Source organism: Halichoerus grypus, chromosome 4, assembly GCF_964656455.1.
Source record: "Halichoerus grypus chromosome 4, mHalGry1.hap1.1, whole genome shotgun sequence".
Classification (NCBI taxonomy): Eukaryota; Metazoa; Chordata; class Mammalia; order Carnivora; family Phocidae; genus Halichoerus; species Halichoerus grypus.
In genome coordinates, this window is record NC_135715.1 from 65,393,213 (window position 1) to 65,411,083 (window position 17,871).

General features: G+C 41.8%; 1 protein-coding gene and 1 long non-coding RNA gene across 8 annotated transcripts in view; one reads left to right on the forward strand and one right to left on the reverse strand.

Moving 5' to 3' along the window:
* LOC144381589 (uncharacterized) overlaps positions 1-12,245 on the reverse strand; it is a 47,128-nt gene extending 34,883 nt beyond the window's left edge. The window contains exon 1 of the long non-coding RNA XR_013447017.1: positions 11,985-12,245. This is a non-coding gene — a long non-coding RNA (uncharacterized LOC144381589). The remainder of the gene's footprint in view (positions 1-11,984) is intronic.
* A 26-nt stretch (positions 12,246-12,271) lies between these two features.
* DCLK1 (doublecortin like kinase 1) overlaps positions 12,272-17,871 on the forward strand; it is a 338,012-nt gene continuing 332,412 nt past the window's right edge. For 4 of the 7 annotated variants that reach the window (XM_036090978.2, XM_036090976.2, XM_036090979.2 and 1 more), the window contains exons 1-2: positions 12,459-12,600; positions 17,250-17,644. In XM_036090978.2, coding sequence (XP_035946871.1) covers positions 17,269-17,644 — 376 coding nt within the window. In that variant the 5' untranslated portion in view covers positions 12,459-12,600; positions 17,250-17,268. Of the gene's footprint in view, positions 12,601-17,249; positions 17,645-17,871 lie in introns of all 7 variants that reach the window. The other 3 variants (XR_004916949.2, XR_004916951.2, XM_036090983.2) reach the window with 2 other exon arrangements.

The window sequence follows — 17,871 nt, forward strand, 5'->3', positions numbered from 1 at the left end:
GTATCTTTAATTTTGATAAAATATATTTTATCTTTTTTTTTAATAGATTATGCTTTTGGCATTGTATCTAAGACAGATTTCCCTGTCCCAAGGTCACAGAGATTTCTCCTATGTTTTCTTCTAGAGGTATTATATTTTTAGTTTTCACAGTTTTTAATGGCTTATTTTTTTATTTTAAGTATAATTAACATACAGTATTATATTGATTTCAGATGTACAATATAATGATTCAACAGTCCTATACATTATTACTCAGTGCTCATCCCAATAAGTGTATTCTTAATCCCCTTCATCTATTTCATCTCTCCCCCACCCACCTCCCCTTTGCTAATCACCAGAATCAGACTATTGCAGTTTATGTAGCTTATCGTAGAGTGGTATAAAGGCTGTATGTAAGTTCCAAATATAGCATTTGGAATTCTTAGATCCACTTTTGACCAGTGTGATGAATCATATAATTTGAACAATAGCTAACATTAGGAAAAAAGAAAATAAAAAAGAACCTGATTTCTGGGTTTTGGTAATTTTTTTACAAATACAATAATCATTGTAGGACAAATTCTCTTGATGTGTTTACTTATATTAGTTTTGTTCCAACTGTGAGTTACATTATGTTACTCTACCCTCAGTACATTTCTTTTTTATTTTCCCCACCTCCTTGCTTTTTATTCATCGTCCCTGAAATGCATTTGCCTTCTAGGCACTTTCTAGGCTTAATGGTATAGTAGAAGGAGTTCTGAATTTTGAGACAGATTTGCCCCCAGATCTTTATTCTCCAACCTTATAATTATGAGAACTTTTGGAAAGTTACTTTACCTGTCAGTGAACATAATGTTCTTAAATAAAAATGGAGCTGAAATCCTATGTCAGACAACTGATGGGAGGATTAAACGAGGGAATGCATACAAAGTGGCTGCCATTCAGTAGACCCTCAGCAAATGTTCATTCTCTTTCTTTTTCATTATGTAATAATATAGTAACATAATGTTGATCTGAAGTTATGATACAATAAATTTAGAAGGTTAGATCTAATTTTTTCTAGTAACTCTAGTAACTCTTACTTCTATCACTAAATTTCAATGTTTTTGTTAATTTCAAACTCTTAAACCAATGATTCACACTTAAAAGGTGAACTCCTGAGATGGGTCCTGATACTTGTTGTAAATATAGAATTTAACACATAAGTAGATAGATTTGGAACCAATATAGTTCACTCTTTTGGCGAATTATGCCTTCCTGATAATACGTGCACAATTGTATTGATATGAGAAAAAAGCAGGGGAAACATGACATTTACTTTTATATGATATGTTCCATAATTGGGAGGTGAAGTGGAAATAGAAGATATTCTTTTTTAAAAAATTTTTTTATTTGAATATAGTTGACACATGATATCACATTAGTTTCAGGTGTACAACATAGTGACTCAGCATCTCTATACATTATGCTGTGCTCCCCACAAGTGTAACTACCATCTGTCACTGTACAGCACTATTACAATATCATTGACTAGATTCCCTATGCTGTGCCTTTTATTCCCATGACTTAATTCATTCCATAGCTGGAAGCCTGTATCTCCCACTCCCCTTCACCCATTTTGCTCATTTCCCTGCCACACTTCCCTCTGGCAACCATCAGTTTGTTCTCTGTGTTTATAGATCTGATTTTGGTTTTAGTTTGTTTGTTTATTCATTTGTTTTTTAGATTCCACATATGAGTGAAATTATATGGTATTTGTCCTCCTCAGTCTGACTTATTTCACTTAGCATAATGCCCTATAGGTCCATGTATGTTGTCACAAAGCGTTGCAAGTTATATATCCAGTAAGGGGTTAATATCCAAAATACATAAAGAACTTACACAACTCAACACCCAAAAAACAAACTACAATTAAAAAAATGGGCAGAAGACCTGAATTTTTCCAAAGAAGATATACAGATGGCCAGCAGATGCATGAAGAGATGCTCAGTATCACTGATCATCAGGGAAATGTAAATCAAAACCACAATGAGATATCACCTAACACCTGTCAGAATGGCTAGAATCAAAAGGATAAGAAATAACAAGTGTACACAAGGATATGGAGAAAAAAGAACTCTCGTGCACTGTGGGTGGGAATGTAAATTGGTGCAGCCGCTGTGGATAACAGTACAGAGGTTCCTCCAAAAACAGAAATACCATATGATCCAGTAATTCTACTATACTGGGTATTTACCCAAAAAAATGAAAACACTAATTGCTATTTTTTCTAGATTTGGTAAATTGTATTTTCTAAGAATTGATTTCATCTAAGCTTTAAAGTATATTGGTGTCAAGTTGTTTTAATATCCTCTCATTATCTTTTAAATACCTGCAGCATCTGAAGTTATGTCCATTTTTTAATTCCTATTACTATGAATTTTCACCTTCCTTATTTTATTGTTACTTGATATTGCCAAAGGTTGACTATTTTATTAGTATTTTTAAGGAACCAACTTTTGTCTTTGGTGATTCTCTGTATTGTATCTTTGTTTTCTGTAACATTAAGTCAGCTCTGTATCAGTTTTCTATTGCTGTGTGACAAATGACCGCAAACTTAGCAACCTGAGTAACACCCATTTATTATCCTAAGTCTGGACATGAGTTAGCTGGATCCTCTGCTCAGAGACCCCACTCTGCTCCTGGGCTGAAATCAAGATGTTGGCTAGGTCTCTGATTCTCATCTGAGGCCTGGGATTCTCTTCCAAGCTCACTGGTTTTAACAGAATTTGTGGTTACATGACTGTGGTGCCCCCATTTTCTTGCTAGCTGGTGACTGAGACCATTCTCAGCTTCTAGCAACCAAACACAGTTCTTTGCCATGTGGGGCTGTTCACAGCGTGGCTATGTGCTTTGTTTCAAACCAGCAGGAGAATCCCTGCTGAAGTTTTGAATCTCTTTGACTTCTGTCTCTGACCTCTAGATCCTCTTTTAAAAGGGTTCACCCAGTTAGGTAATGCCCACCCACATGCAACAACAGGGGATTAGATTGGGTGTGTATACAAGGACAGAAATCTTGAGAGTCATCTTAGAATTTTCCTACCAGAAGTTCTTATATTTATTTTTAAAAGAAACACTTATGTTGGTTTTATTCTGCTGTTTTCTTTATAACTTCTGAAATTAGATGCTCAGTTCATTGGTTTTCTAAAGTATTTCTCAAAATCCATTATAATTTCTTTTTTAAGCAATGCATTATTAAAAGTGTATTTGAAATTTTTTAAATGTATGGATTTTTAAATCTATTTTCCTTTAATTATTAATTTCCTTCTTAATTGCATTGTAGGAGAGAATATGTTGACTGTATGATATCAATACTTGAAAACTTCTTGAAATTTTTTCCATTTTCTTATTATAATGCTGTCAATGTTTTCCTTATATTAATGAGGTCATGTTATTTTGTGTATACCTACTCATGACCATTGTATGTTCTTGATCAATTAAATCTTTTATCACTATGTAAGACCTCCTTATCACTAGAAATTTTTACCTTAATATACTTGTCTCAACTTTGTTACTCTTTGTGTGGTATAATTTTTCTATCCTTATACTTATTTATTTATTTATTTTTAAAGATTTTATTTATTTGACAGAGAGAGACACAGTGAGAGAGGGAACACAAGCAGGGGGAGCGGGAGAGGGAGAAGCAGGCTTCCCGCAGAGCAGGGAGCCCAATGCGGGGCTCAGTCCCAGGACCCCGGGATCATGACCTGAGCCGAAGGCAGATGCTTAACAACTAAGCCACCCAGGCGCTCCTCTATCCTTATATTTAAAATTTTATTGTGTCATTATAGTTTAGATGTGTCTCTTATCAACATATATATCTGGATTTAAAAAATCAAGTCTAGAAACTTGGCCTGCTAATTGGAGTTTTCAGTGCAGTTGTATTTTTGTCATTACTAGCTGGTTAATTCCAGCATCTTATATGCTTTCTATTTCTTCTGCTGTTCTGTTTTTTTAAAATTCTCCTCCCACATCTTATTTTACATTAATTAGAAAAAATAATAGAATTATTTTGGAGTAAGATTATTAATAATTAATAACATTATTATTTTAGAAATTACACATCCTAACCTATTTTTTTGTGATTCTTATAGATATGTATGCATTCAAATTTAATCTGTTAATACATAAATTTAATCAGCATTTTAGTTCTCCTTTGAAACTCAAAACATTTAAAATTCTAACCATCTCTCCCAAACATTGAATTCTAGTTCCATCTTTTTGTAACTCCACATTATTATTTTTATACATTTAGTGTTATCATTTCTTTGCCATTCATTTCTTTTACCACCTGAATGAATTCTTTTATTCTAGAAATACATTTTTTTTTTTTAGAATTTAAGTGAGATTTATAGGTGGTAAACATTTTCAGTTTTACTTTCTCTGAAAAATATCTTTATACCACTCTTATTCTTTTTTAAAATATATATTTTATTTATTTATTTGAGAGAGAGAGCATGAGTGGGGGTGGGGAGGGGCAGAGGGAGAAGCAAGCACCCCACTGAGCAGAGAGCCTGACATGGGGCTTGATCCCAGGACCCCGGGATCATGACTTGAGCGTAAGATAGACACTTAACTGACTGAGCCACCCAGGCACTCCTATACCACTCTTATTCTTGAAGATGATTTTCTTTGGTTTGTAATTATAATTGATAATTATCTGGTCTTGGCACCTTGAAGATGTCATTTCTCTGTTCTCTGGCTTCCATTTCATTCCCTTTTGGACAAAGTTGCCCATATTATTTGCAGTAGTTTTGTTCTATGAAGTTGCTGTAAACACTGAATTAGCCAATACTGAACTATTGTTCCTAGAGGGAATATAGGGTTAGGTTTCTGTAAGCTTCTGGTCACATTTTCATCAGTGATCAATATATAATCTTGTTTTATATGTGTTTCATACATATTGTTGATTCATTAACATTAACTCACAGCCAGCAGCATGATAACCCATGACTGAAGGAAGCTTATCTGTTAGGCCCATCACAACCTTCTTGCACTTAGGAACAGTAAGATAGCACTTCAGCACCAAGCTTGGGAGGCCTTTTCAACTGCAAAATCACCAAAAAAAAGCACAAAAATGGGGAAGATGAGGCACTCAATAGACTGTGAAAAAGACACAAGTTTGCCCTATGAGAGCTGAAATAAGACGAGGCCTCCCAGCCGGACCTCAGCTGGGAACATGTGTTGGGAAAAGTCTAGTATTTTGCCAGTCTGTGCATGTCCATGAATAACCATGCAAGGGCTGCAAGTATTGATTTTGGGGTTACAAATAAATTTTAGCACATAGATAAATTTGGAAATAGGGAATCCGTGACAAGCCAGGGTCAATGTAATTAATCTTATTTTCTCAGTTTTTGTGCTCTATAGTTTCACTATAAACTATAGTTACAAACCATAAACATAAGCTATTCTAGTGAAGAAAGAAGCTTCTTCAAATATTCCCTGTCCCATTCTCTCTTTCTCTCTTTCAGGAACTCTACTTAGATGTATTTTTTGAAATTTTTACTAAATTAGTATTTATGACTCTTAACTATTATTTAACATCTTCTATGTCTTCATTCCTCTGTGTTGCATTATGAATTAATTCTTTGGATCTAATTTCTGGTTTGCTAAATCTTTTCTCAACTGTACAAATCTGCTGATAGAGCCATTGCTCAGATTTTAATTTGTTATTTTATTTTTAATTTTTACAAATTCTTTTGGATACTTTTTTTTCAAAGATACTTAGGCTTTTTCATCATCCCTTGCTCTTGGTTTATACTTCGTATCCTCTCTTTTATTTCTTTAAGCATATTATGTCCATATTTATATTTTCTATCCCATGCTTGATAATACCACTAACTGAAATCATTTTGATTCTGATTTTATTTTCTGCTATTTTATTTTCTAACTCATAGCACCCACAACGCCTTCTTTACTGATATATTTTATGATTTTTTTTAAACCAAAAGACTATGTATTTTGGAAGTTTATTAGTAATTTTTTGAGGCCTAGACTGTAGATGGGTTTCTTCAATGAGGATTTCGTTTTCTTCTCCTAAGTGCTTGGAGACCATTTAAACCAAGTTGAGTACTTGAAGGTTTTTCAAGCCACCAGGACTGTAGAAACTTAGACAGCTAACGTCCATGAATCCCAGCCTGTGTACCTAAATTCTTAGGGAGTATTCTTCTTTTCTACCTAATACCAAATTCTGAGACAGGGAATCTTTTGCTGAGAGTGCAGCCCTTTGCAGTCACAACTTTATGAACAGGTTTCCTTTTTAGTGTCTCCTACTGAGTGTGTTCTAGGCTTTGCTTCCAGTCCTCCTGCCTCGGGAGGCTGTGAACACTGAAACCCGGTGTGCTTAGGGTAAAGCCAGTTCCGCTTCCTTTCCCTTCTGCGTATTTGTTACTTGAATCATGCTTACTGATTTTTTAAAAAACAATGTATTCACTCATTTGGCCTCATGTTTTATTAGAACCAAGAAGGATAGGGTGGTGTTTAGTGTCACATACGTTATATATTATTAACATACCAGGTTTTTTTTCTATTTAAGACTCTTTTTTTGTATTATATGAAAAAGTTTAGAGGAATATATATATACACACACACACATATACATACATATATATATATATATATATATATATAACTTTGATTTTTTTTTTCACCTAGAAGATTATCAACAGCAGAAATTTAGTAAATTTCTCTTTGTTTGGAAGATACCTTTCAGAATCCACTTCCACAAATATAAAACAAAACAAAACAAAATAAAACACAACGTGGGATACATTCAAAAGTTGCCAAAGATTCTTTGATTTCATGGATGAAGTTATTCAGTCCACACGCATATTTGATAAAAGGACAATCACTGTTGTCTGAGCTCAGGTCTAAAAAGTCCTAGGTGTTTCTGGTTCTGTAGTTCTCCTACATTCCCAGAGTACTTACATAACTATTGTGATTTCTTAAGTATGTGTGTCCTATAGAATCAGTGAGAGATCTCAGGGAATGAGAATCAGCAGACTGGTATATTTTAATGTAAATGTGCCTTAATGCTTATAAAAAGCGAATCGTCTACTTCTGGAAGAAACTTCTGGAAGAATGTGGCAAAATAAAATTCTATTCAAATGCATTTTAGCAAAGGTGACTATTTTGAGGTTAATTTTAGGATCCTTAAGTAAAATTTTCCTTTGCTGGGGGAACTCCTCCATGCCTTGGAGCAGTGATAGAATGTACAAATATACATTTAAAAATTATTTTTCTGAAATGACTGTATCAAAAACAACCTATACTTTTAAATGTTTTTCACTTGGAGATGCTGTATTTAATCCATGGATTTAAAAAAATCCATGGATTTAGATACCTTAATAAGCTGAGATTCACATCACAAGAGAAACATAGTAAATACGTAACAGCCGGAAGTTTCACTCCCACCCACTGTTCTTTCCTGCCTCCCTCTCCTAGTGAGACCTTGAAAGTGAAATTGTTCTTATTCCCCTGTGCTTCTCCAATATGCTCCCATAGCAGCCAGGGAAGCAAGAGGAGCTTTGAAACATGCAACTCTGATCTGGCCCGTTTTCTGTTTCAAACCCTTCAGTGATTTCCCTTTTCTCTTAGGACAGGCTCCACATTCCTTAATATGGCTCACGGACCCTGGACCCTGAATCGCTGGCACCTGCCCACCTTCACAGCCCTCCTCCCTCCAGCCTTCTGCAGCCACTCCGCCCACCTCCTGCTCCTAGAACAAGCTACTTCCCACTCAGTCTTCACAGGGCTATTTTTTCTGCTTGGAATCATACTCTTCCACTCTGTTGCCTGGCTAGCTTCAGGTCTCTGCTTAAATGTTACTTCCTCCGGGAAGCGTTCTCTGAAGCTCTTTGTTCTTTTCTTTCCCAGTACTTAGCCGTTTTGAAATTAAATAATTATTTGTGTAAGTATGTTTAACATCGGTCTCCCTACAGGCTGTCAATGCCATGGGCAGCGAATACTTGTGATTCTACCTCATGACTGCATTCCTGCCCCCGAGCACAGTGCCTGGCACATTGGAGACACTGGACAATTACTTATTGGATGAATGGATGGATGAATGAATGATAAAATGGTGTGGAAGTCCAGGATACAAGCCTAGATGTAAAAACACAGATTTTAGCTATCACCGGATTTCTAGACATTTATTTGCTGTAGGAGGGTTTAGCCTCTGTAATTACCAAGTACATTGAGAGAGTCATTTGCCATCAATGGTCAACCTGGAGAGAGATCTTGGGCATCCTGAGCTGACAGAACCTGCTGTGACCGTGTTCCTGTTGAAAGCTTTTATCAACAACTGAGATGAGGATGTTGGTGTAGCGTTAACAACACCGACAAAAAAGGCTGCAGCAAGTGACATAATGTGTCCAAAAGGATCTCACTCAACAGGTTAGAAAGGTGGATCAAATTTAATAAGGAAAAATACAGAACATTGGACTTCGGTGCCCCACATCCGACTGAACAAATACAGGATAAAGACCTTAAGAGCAAAACATATGAAATGCGTGGAGATTTTAACTGACCGCATGAGTCAGTCATGTGGCCTGCCTGCCAGAGATGCTGATTTGATGTTAGGCTCCTTTAATAGAAGCAATGTGTGGAGAAGGATGGCAGTCACGGAACTTCCCCAGTCGGACCACCCTTGCGGGGGCCACGTCCAGTTCTGAGAAGCAGATGTTGAGGGAGAGTAGAATTTGGTAGAATGTAATAGGGCTGTCAAATAAAAGGCAGGACCACTGGATTTGTTCTCTCATAGATGGAAAGAAAAGACCTGGGGCCACCAGGGAAATTCCAGGGAAGTGTCTCTCAATTTAATGTGAGGATGCCCAGCAGGGAAGTGGGCTGTGCTGAGCTCCCCTCTGCTAAAGGAAATGACACTTTAGGAATTACACAGGAAAGCGCAAACTTGAGTTTGGGAAGCTCTCTTGTGGGCTCAGGGAGGGCATCTCAAGGTGGGAGAGTCCCTTCCTCCTTTGTGTAGTTCGGCCCCTCAGGATATTTGGAGTGCCAAGCCAGAGATACATGGCCAGTTAAATAATTATTTATAGAGATCTCGTCCATTGTGTCTGGAATTCCCTGATCGAGACTCACTCTTAGAGGATAATCTTATTTGTCCTTATTTTTGTCACATGGGCCACCGTTAGAAGCAACAGAGAGGGGGCGGAAAGACCCCTGTTATAGAAGGAATTCATGCATGGGGGAAAAACTGGACAGGATGCTGTCAAGGTCCCTCAGCACTGCGTTTCTGTCTTCCCAGTAGAAGGCAGAAGAAGTAAGTGCTCTGAAATTAGGGGGAATTAAGAGAAGATGTGGGAAATACCATAAAGAGCCTTTATCATACACAGGACGAAATACAAGGAAAATTAGAATGATGATCATATTCTATAAAGCTGTTTTTCACAACTGTGGTGGTCGATAAATATGTTTGGGTACCCCAACCCGGGAGCACTGTATCCCTTGGCCCCAGAGGAGGACTGCAGGGAGATTATGAATGAGACACAGTAAATTCCCCTTCTAGAGAGAAAAACAGAAAGTGCATCTCTTCCTGCTAATATCCCATTTTCTGTTATTCTCTTTGAATCTACATGATGGAGCTTATTTTCTATGAAGAAGCCAATAAAATGTACCTGAAAAGAGATACATGGTCAACTAAAAATTATTTTTCTTTAGTTCTCTTTCTCTTCCTTGGTTTGGACCTGAAAACTTACTTTCAGGGGGAAAAAAAAAAAGCAAACACATGTAGCTAAAATTATCCATCAGCCTGTGTCAGAGGGTGACATGCAAATATTCTCATTAAAGTTTAGCTCAGGATAGATACATTTGATGATACCCATCTCTAAAGGAAGCAGTGTTCACAACAGCAAAGAGTTGTTCTCTCTCTCTGTTATGAAATAATAAATTCATTGATTAAAAGACTGCATTTTCCAAAAGAGACTTCAGACTAGAATTTGGTATTGCTTTCCAAGCATATGGCCATAGCAATTGGAAAACTGACTTGAATTTTAAAACAGGGATTTTAAAATGGAGTTGGGCTTGACATTTATTAGCTGCCTATTGGCAAATGACATAACTTGCCTATGCCTAAATTCCTTCATCCATAAGGTAAGGTTAATGATGCCTACCTTGAATGGTTCTTACAAGTGTGAAATAAGAAAATGTATAGATGCCCCCGCACAGCATAAAAGCAAGCACTCAGCTAATAGGAGTCACTGACAGAGCTGGGACCACACTGTTGTCAGTCTTGCGGGGTGCAGAACTGTGGCCGCCTGGAGCAGCAATCGGGGTGTACGGCTTAAATAGCATTAGCTTTGGGGAGTTGGAGAGAGATCTCCATTAACTTCAGATTTTCATGAGGGAAGGACACATTAATTCCAGTCACTTCTTTGATCGATACCCTGGTCATATAAAGGAAGTAACATCAGTTTTTGAAAATTACTTGAATTAGGAGTTTTCTGGTTAAATTTCATTGAACTTCCTAGAAGTAATTTAGGCACTTCTGTACTTACTTCGGTCTGGTCACTGGGTGCCACTTAGCACCTGCTTGCTGTTCTGACGAAATGAGCCAGTGGGAACTACTGAGTGTGCCCATCAATTCTCAGTGCCCTTGGTTCCCTGAAAGAGTTAATGATGCCCAACTACATCTAGTGAGAGCAATCTGAGAGAGTCAAACTCAAAGGTGGGTTTTTGTTTGTTTGTTTTTTAAACACATTATCTACATGTCCCAGGTAGGTCAGCTAGGAAGGTGGTAAGATATGGTAGAATTACTTGAAGTGCTTAAGAAATGACCCTGATAGAATATTCATAGGGGTTAGGAAACGGAATTTATTTCTTGGTTTAGCATTTTGGCAGAAATTACTTGGCATTTGTCACTTGCAAGATAAATAGAAGTTCTGATTTCTGTTCTCAAGAAAATACACTTGGCTCCTTTCTCTGCGCTTACCCCTTGGCCCTCATTTTGTATTAGAATTTGAATGGGGTAGGCTCAGTACTTCGCATTTAGTCCATTTGATGAGTTCATGTACTCTCATCCCTGGGTTATTAAATAGTTCAAAGATAAATATTGCAGCAACTTGTTGAATATGCAACATGCATCTCATCTGAGTGGCATTTTATAACAAATGGTGGTTATTTAGTATTTACATATACTTTGAAAGTATTTCAGATTAGCTCTTATTAATAATGAGTAGTCAAGTATGTAACTGGGCTCAATGGGCAAGAGAAAAATAAAATTTTGATTTTCCACAAAAAGGTTCAAGCTCGGGAAGAGAGAAAAATACCTATGTGTCTTTGTATATGTATGCATATGTGGGACAGATACATGTCGCAAGCGACATGACTGAAGGAGATTAACTGGACAAAAATTTAGGCTGCCTAGTGAACCAGGCTAAGGTTTCATGGAAGTCAGCGACCTGCTCTCACTCCCTGGGCGTTTGTGCAAAGACTGGAGGAAGCTGTCAACAGCCTGGATTCTGATAACATTCCTGCCCCAGGAGGGAAGGCTTGTGATGAGCTCATGGGGCTTTCCAGCGCTGACCGCCAGCCCTGGCAACCACGAGTTCTCCAGTAGTGAAAACTGGCCTCTAAGTTATCAAGCGTCTATTGTAACATATTCGGCTCTAAACAGAGGTCACTATTTTAAGGGTGACTCAAGTCCTGGGGTCAAATGGAGATGACTGATGGGGTCAATGAACACAGCTGGTCCTTCCCAATAAGGGGACTGAGGGTGACACTGGCGTGTGTAGATTGTGAGGGTCCGGGGTTGGTCCTCCCTGGAGGAACTGCATGGATGCATCTTGGACAAGAGTGATGAGAGTGCATTACGTTGGCTTCCATAATCCTGGGAAAGTGTTAAATCATGAAGTCACATAAAGTGTGAGTGTGTGTGTGTGGGGGGGAGGGGGCTGTGCAGGGGAGGAGGACGTAATTGTTTCCCTTGTCTCCCCTGAGGGAGGGGGACTCACCGCTGCGCCATCTCGCACTTTTCCTGGCTCAGACCTGGCCCCGTCCACGTTCTCTTCCTCTGTCCGCAGGCCCCCAGCCGATCTTGCCCTATCTGCAGACGACCACTCCTGAGGAATGGGGAGGTTGGGGGGCTTGTTCAGGCCAGCCGCACGCAGGTCGCTGCGGTCGGGGAGGGCGCGGGGAGGAGGAGGACCCCGGGCGCAGCCGTGGTGGGTGCGCCCTGCCAAGAAGGGCGGGGGCGCCGGAGCGCGCACGCGGAGTGGGAGAAGGAGGGAGCGGGGAGGGCGTGTGAGAGAGAGAGAGAGCCACAAGAGAAGGGAGCGCGCCCGCCGCCGCCGCCCTCCTCCGGAGAAAGCTGGAGTGAGGCTGTGCGAAGCGCCGCATTTCAATGAGAACCGGCAGAGGCACATCCCTGCACTAGCGGCTGCAGCCCAGACGCCCGCGCTCCAGCAGCTGCTGCAGCCCAGCCCCGGCCCCGCCGCCGCCCCGCAGCCCCGCAGCTCCGCAGCCCCGCAGCCCCGCAGCCCCGGCCGCGCCCCGCCGGGTGAGGACAGCACCAGGAGGCGGCCCCGAGCGCGGCCACAAAGACCCCGGGCGGCGTCTCTCCGCGGACCGGTGCGTGCTTTGCCTTCGCTGGGGAAGGGAGCTGCGGGCAGGGCCGGCCGAAGGGTGGGGGTGGCGGGGGGCCTCCGCTGGGGGCTCGCAGCGCCCGCTCCTCCCGCAGCCGCGGGGCGCCGAGGTAGCCCGGGGCGTGGAGGGCAGGGCGGGCGCCCCCCTCGGCCCGCCGCCGCCACCCAGCCCGCCGTTCCTCGAAAGGCGCTGCCCTGCCGTGGCCAGTGTGTACGGGCGGCCCCGGGGCTGCTGGCACCTGCCTCTTTTGTCTGGTGCCACCGGGCTTGAAACGGGGAGTAGGGCGCGCGCCCCCCACCCTCCCCGCCAGGCTTTTCGCCACGCTGTTAGTGGAGATGGAGAGCCTGGGCGGAGGAGCTGGGCGAGGTGTTTGTCATTGTCAGAACTGGCCGCGGAGCGAGGACCAAGTCTTCGCCTAGAAGGAGTGGCCGGGCCAGGCCTCTTATTGTGTGTGTGCTTTCCTGTGTGCCCGGGAGGGTGGTGTGCTTGAAGATGGGGCGATCTGTGCGTGGTGGGTGGCTGCAGTGTGGGTGTTGCAAGTACATTTGCAGGGTCTCAAGTTCCTTCAGGGACAGCGAGGCTGCCTCAAGTACAAATTAGTACCTGCAGTGCTAAAAGCATGCGGAGAGGAAATGGCATTTTCCTCCTAGTGGGAGCGCACGCACAGCCCTGCATTGCCCCACAAAAGAGGCTGCTTTTGAAAACCAGGTTTGCGCGGAATCACTGCTGGATTTGGAAAGGCAACGCTTGTAAGAGATGGAGCAAATGAAAGCTTTCATTCAAACCGGCTCCCTCTCTCCGCACCTGTGAGTGTGTGTCTAGATTATGGTGCACACGCGTTTAGCGGCCACACTGCAGGGTGTTCCGTGAATACGCTTTATGAATGTTCCTAAATATATCGCCTTTCCACTGGAAAGGAAAGTAGGACAAGCTTTAAAGTATGAAATGTCACATGAAGGTGGTCAGAAGGGATTTTAAGAGGGGTTATATGTAGGAACCTTATAAAAGATTGGCACACATCCTGTGATATCTGTGTCCGAGGTGGTGCATGCCCTCTGAAGGGGTGTGTGTGTGTGTATGTGTGTGTGTGTGCGCGCGCGCGCCTCTTATTCCACCCCTGCCCATCCACCTGCATCTTAATCCCACTGGCAAAATATCCCTTGGGACTTCCAGGTCCAGCATCTGTTTCGATGTGGTAATCTTTATGATGAATTATTTCTTGGGGTGTGTGTGTGTGTTTGTGGAAATCTCTGAAGCAGGAACTCATATCCTTATCTAGAGAATGATGAACACAGAGGTTCCTCAAAATGGTGAGAAATCCCACAGAAGACAATTGAGGATTCTTGGCATGGAGGTGTTTATAGGAAAATCTCTGATAAGAGCCAGGCCCCCTTCTTCCCCTCCCAGTGTCTGTGATCTCTGTGGCTCCGGCCGTGCGGTTACCTTCTTGGTACCATGACACATGTGTGCCCAGGGTCCTGGCCATCGATGGGCTGTGAATGTGTGTCTCTGTGCCTTAGTGGTTTCCTGGGCAGGAAGCAAGAACCTGTGGAAGCCCAGGGAATCTCCAGGAGCTCGTGGTTCAGCTATATAAGTAAGCCAACTGCAGAGCTGAGCCAGCCCAGGCAAGAGAAGGATCACCTATTTTGATGTTGCACATAATTATGGGAACATTAGGGTGTGTAGTGTGGTTTTTGACATTCATTTAGTGGTAGCTGTAGCCTTGAAAATGATTCCACTTTGAGTGTGGTTTTTCTTCGTCACCAACATCATTGCTTCCTTTTGGGCAGGCTCAGAAGGGAAGTCAGAGATGTGCTTGTCCTGGTTGAACATACACGATCAAGTGTGAAGAAATACACAAATAAAACAAAATCAACTTTTGTCTATTTTAAAATTGACTTTTTTTTTCATTTGGTGTAGAACTCTTGGGTCTAAAAGCCTGATTCCTCTAGGGAATTCCAACAGTTGCTAAATTATTTGCCTTTTGCAAATTGTAGATCGGTAAAATCCCCTTCAGACTACATCAGCACTCTCTGGTGACACAATTGTGTCATCCTTTGCTGTGGTCCTGCTTGTTGTCTCTCGGTTCATATAGATTTGGGAGGAAACCCCTCGGGTTGGAAGATGGATTACTGCCTTTAAAAATAAAACAGAAGCTTCAAAAGCCAACCTGGCCTTTATAATAAGCGAAGTTTGAAGAGCTTAGTGAGGTGGTATGAGTACTCCCCCCGCCACCGACCACACACCCCTTTTGGAATACAAAAGAGCTCATTTTGAGAGGAGATTAAAAAAAAGTAGGAGCAATGATACCATGGGCAATGGTTGGTTCTGTTACTTAGTTAATATTGGTTCTGTTAGTTAATAGCTGCCTCAAGAACTGGATCACTGTTTTGAAGTTATCCAACTTCAAAATCAATGAAACTGGTTCATATATACCTATGTATGGTATCACTTTTTCTGGAAAATACAAATTTAGGCTATTATGAGTTATTAAGAGACATGAGGTAGTTTTCATGTTTGGAGGAAAAAAATACACTGAACTAATGATCGGTCCAGGTTTGAGTCCCACTCTGCCCCCCCGACCCCTCCGGGTCAGCAGTAGAATGATGAGCAGGTGATGACATTAGCGGCCAGGTGACCACTGCCCCCTCTGCCTGCAGAGGACTTTCCTCAGTTAAGTGGCCTCCCCAAGGTCACAGACCTAGTTAAGAGTGAGGGCTTTAAAAACCCCTATTTTTATAGGTGACCCTCTAGGGAGGCTCTCAGGGGGCCTGGCCTCTAAGACACAGCGCATGGGGCAGAAAGGAGGGAGCACCAGCTTCAGAGTCAGAGTAAACCTAGGTTCAAATCCCAACTCCCTCAATTATGACTCTGGGACCCTGGATCTATCCCGTACTTGCCTTCAGTCATAATAATATTACCGACCTCATTGGATTGCTGTGAGGTTTAGAAGGGAATTTTTAGCATATTATGCAATTGATTGCTGAATAGTAGTGTCAGGCACATCATAGACATTCAATAAACCCTAGCTTTTTCCACTTCATTTCAGGAGTCCACAATCTCTAGCAATGCTTTTAAACATGAATTTTGAGCTACTCTGAATGGATCAGAGGTTGTCTACTCAGGGTCAAGGAAAGGTCGGGGAGGCTTGGCAGTACTTTTGGTTAGTTTGGACTGACCTTCAGACAGGCAACATCATCTATGTGGTGGGATTTGGGGAGCACTCGTAAGGTTCTTGCCCCAGATTTTCCATTTCCCTATATTATTGTATTTCAACATGCCTGAAATTTTGTCATCGAAACTTCTTTCCTTTGAATGTTTTCTAGATTGACCTTTAAAATCCTGATCCCCTGCAAGGGTCAACATCACAAGCCTTTATCACCTAACCCCTTAGCAAGGATGAATTGATCTCACAGGCAGCTTGCTGGTGACGGCGCTCCATAGAAAGTAAAATGGGGACCATGGGGGTGCAAGCATATCTTTCAGAAGGTCATGAGAGGAAAATCAGGCAGACTCCCAAGGAGCTTTCCTTACCAGAAGGGGGGGATTCTATTCCTACTAGTTCTTTCTGTGACAGAGTTAAGAACAGAAAAGCAGATTTTATTAATAAAAAACATTAATACTTATCACATGCTAGACAGCCTCCCAAGTGCTTCATGTATTCGTACTTAATATTAATTATGAGGTAGGTATGATTGGCATTCCTATGTGTAGTTGAGGAAGCAAGGCTTTAAAGATGTTGATCCAAACTTGATCCTGTACCAATCTTGAGAAGTACTTGATCAACATCTCTAAGCCTCAATTCCCTCAACCACGAAAACAGAGTGGAAAGAAAGGCAGAGCCCTCCCAAAAGTAACTTTTATCCCTGCTGTTCTTTTTCCTCTTCCTCCACAAACTTTTTCTGCTTTTTTTAACCCAACTTATCCGAAGCACGAAATGTAAGCAAATGAGTTATGGTGAAATCACTTTTAAAAAAGCTGCTATGGAATATGTGAATATGTTGGACATTCTTAAGCTGGTAGAAGCTGGGGATTGATTCAGTTTGCTCTCTATCTGGCCAGGGGGAGCACAAAACTTCGTGAACTTATTTATAACCTGTTAAATGCTGACCCCCTCCTTTTGGTTCCCGGCCCAGCACCACTTCTTATCATCAGCCCTATGGTAATATGCAAGCTTATCTTCCATCTGCCACCAGAGTGATCACCCTGTAGGGAGGTCTGGGCTTTGGAGTCAAGCAAACCTGGGTGGGAGGACTTGGTTCGAGCATTTCGGAGAAATTTTTCTGTGCCTCGTTTTCTTCATCTGTAGATAGGGATACTACTACTCTGAATGGTTTGTTGTGACTTGGAAATAACAGCTGTTCAAAGCCTGAAAGGGGGAGGTGGTCACTCCATAGGAGCTGTTTCTAACTAAACCGGGGTTGATTGATAAGCTCTTTCCACAGGGGCTGCCTCTTCTGCTTCTTCCTTGTCTTCCTTCTCTTCCAACTCGATAACTCATATTAAATATATCATCAATTACAGCAGTAGTTCCACCAGCTGCTCTTGCGCTGAGCCTTTCAAACCGTGGTCTTAAAATAACATCAGTATGTGTCTCTGTTTGTTTTTTTTTCTTTTCCTTCTGTGCCTCCCAGGTTCCACTTTAACCCCGTCATGTCCTTCGGCAGAGACATGGAGCTGGAACACTTTGATGAGCGGGATAAGGCTCAGAGATACAGTAGAGGCTCGCGGGTGAACGGGCTGCCCAGCCCAACGCACAGCGCCCACTGCAGCTTCTACCGAACCCGCACGCTGCAGACCCTCAGCTCAGAGAAGAAGGCCAAGAAAGTTCGTTTCTATCGAAATGGAGACAGATACTTCAAAGGGATTGTGTATGCCATCTCCCCAGACCGCTTCCGATCTTTTGAGGCCCTGCTGGCTGACTTGACCCGAACTCTGTCGGATAACGTGAATTTGCCCCAGGGAGTGAGAACAATCTACACCATTGATGGGCTCAAGAAGATTTCCAGCCTGGACCAGCTGGTGGAAGGTGAGCGCTCACTCCCAAGTGACCCTAGAGGATGCGTTCTCTCATGTTTCCACGTTGTTCTGGGCACCTGCACTTGATTGATCTCTAAGAGGTAGCATTCAGCCCAAGCCTGTGATCCTTATTGTTCACACATTTGGGAGTTCACTTTGCTGTACTGTGGTGTAAAAAGAAAAAAAAACAACCCACTAATGGTATTAGGTCAGGCATCTTATAATAATGGACTGAAG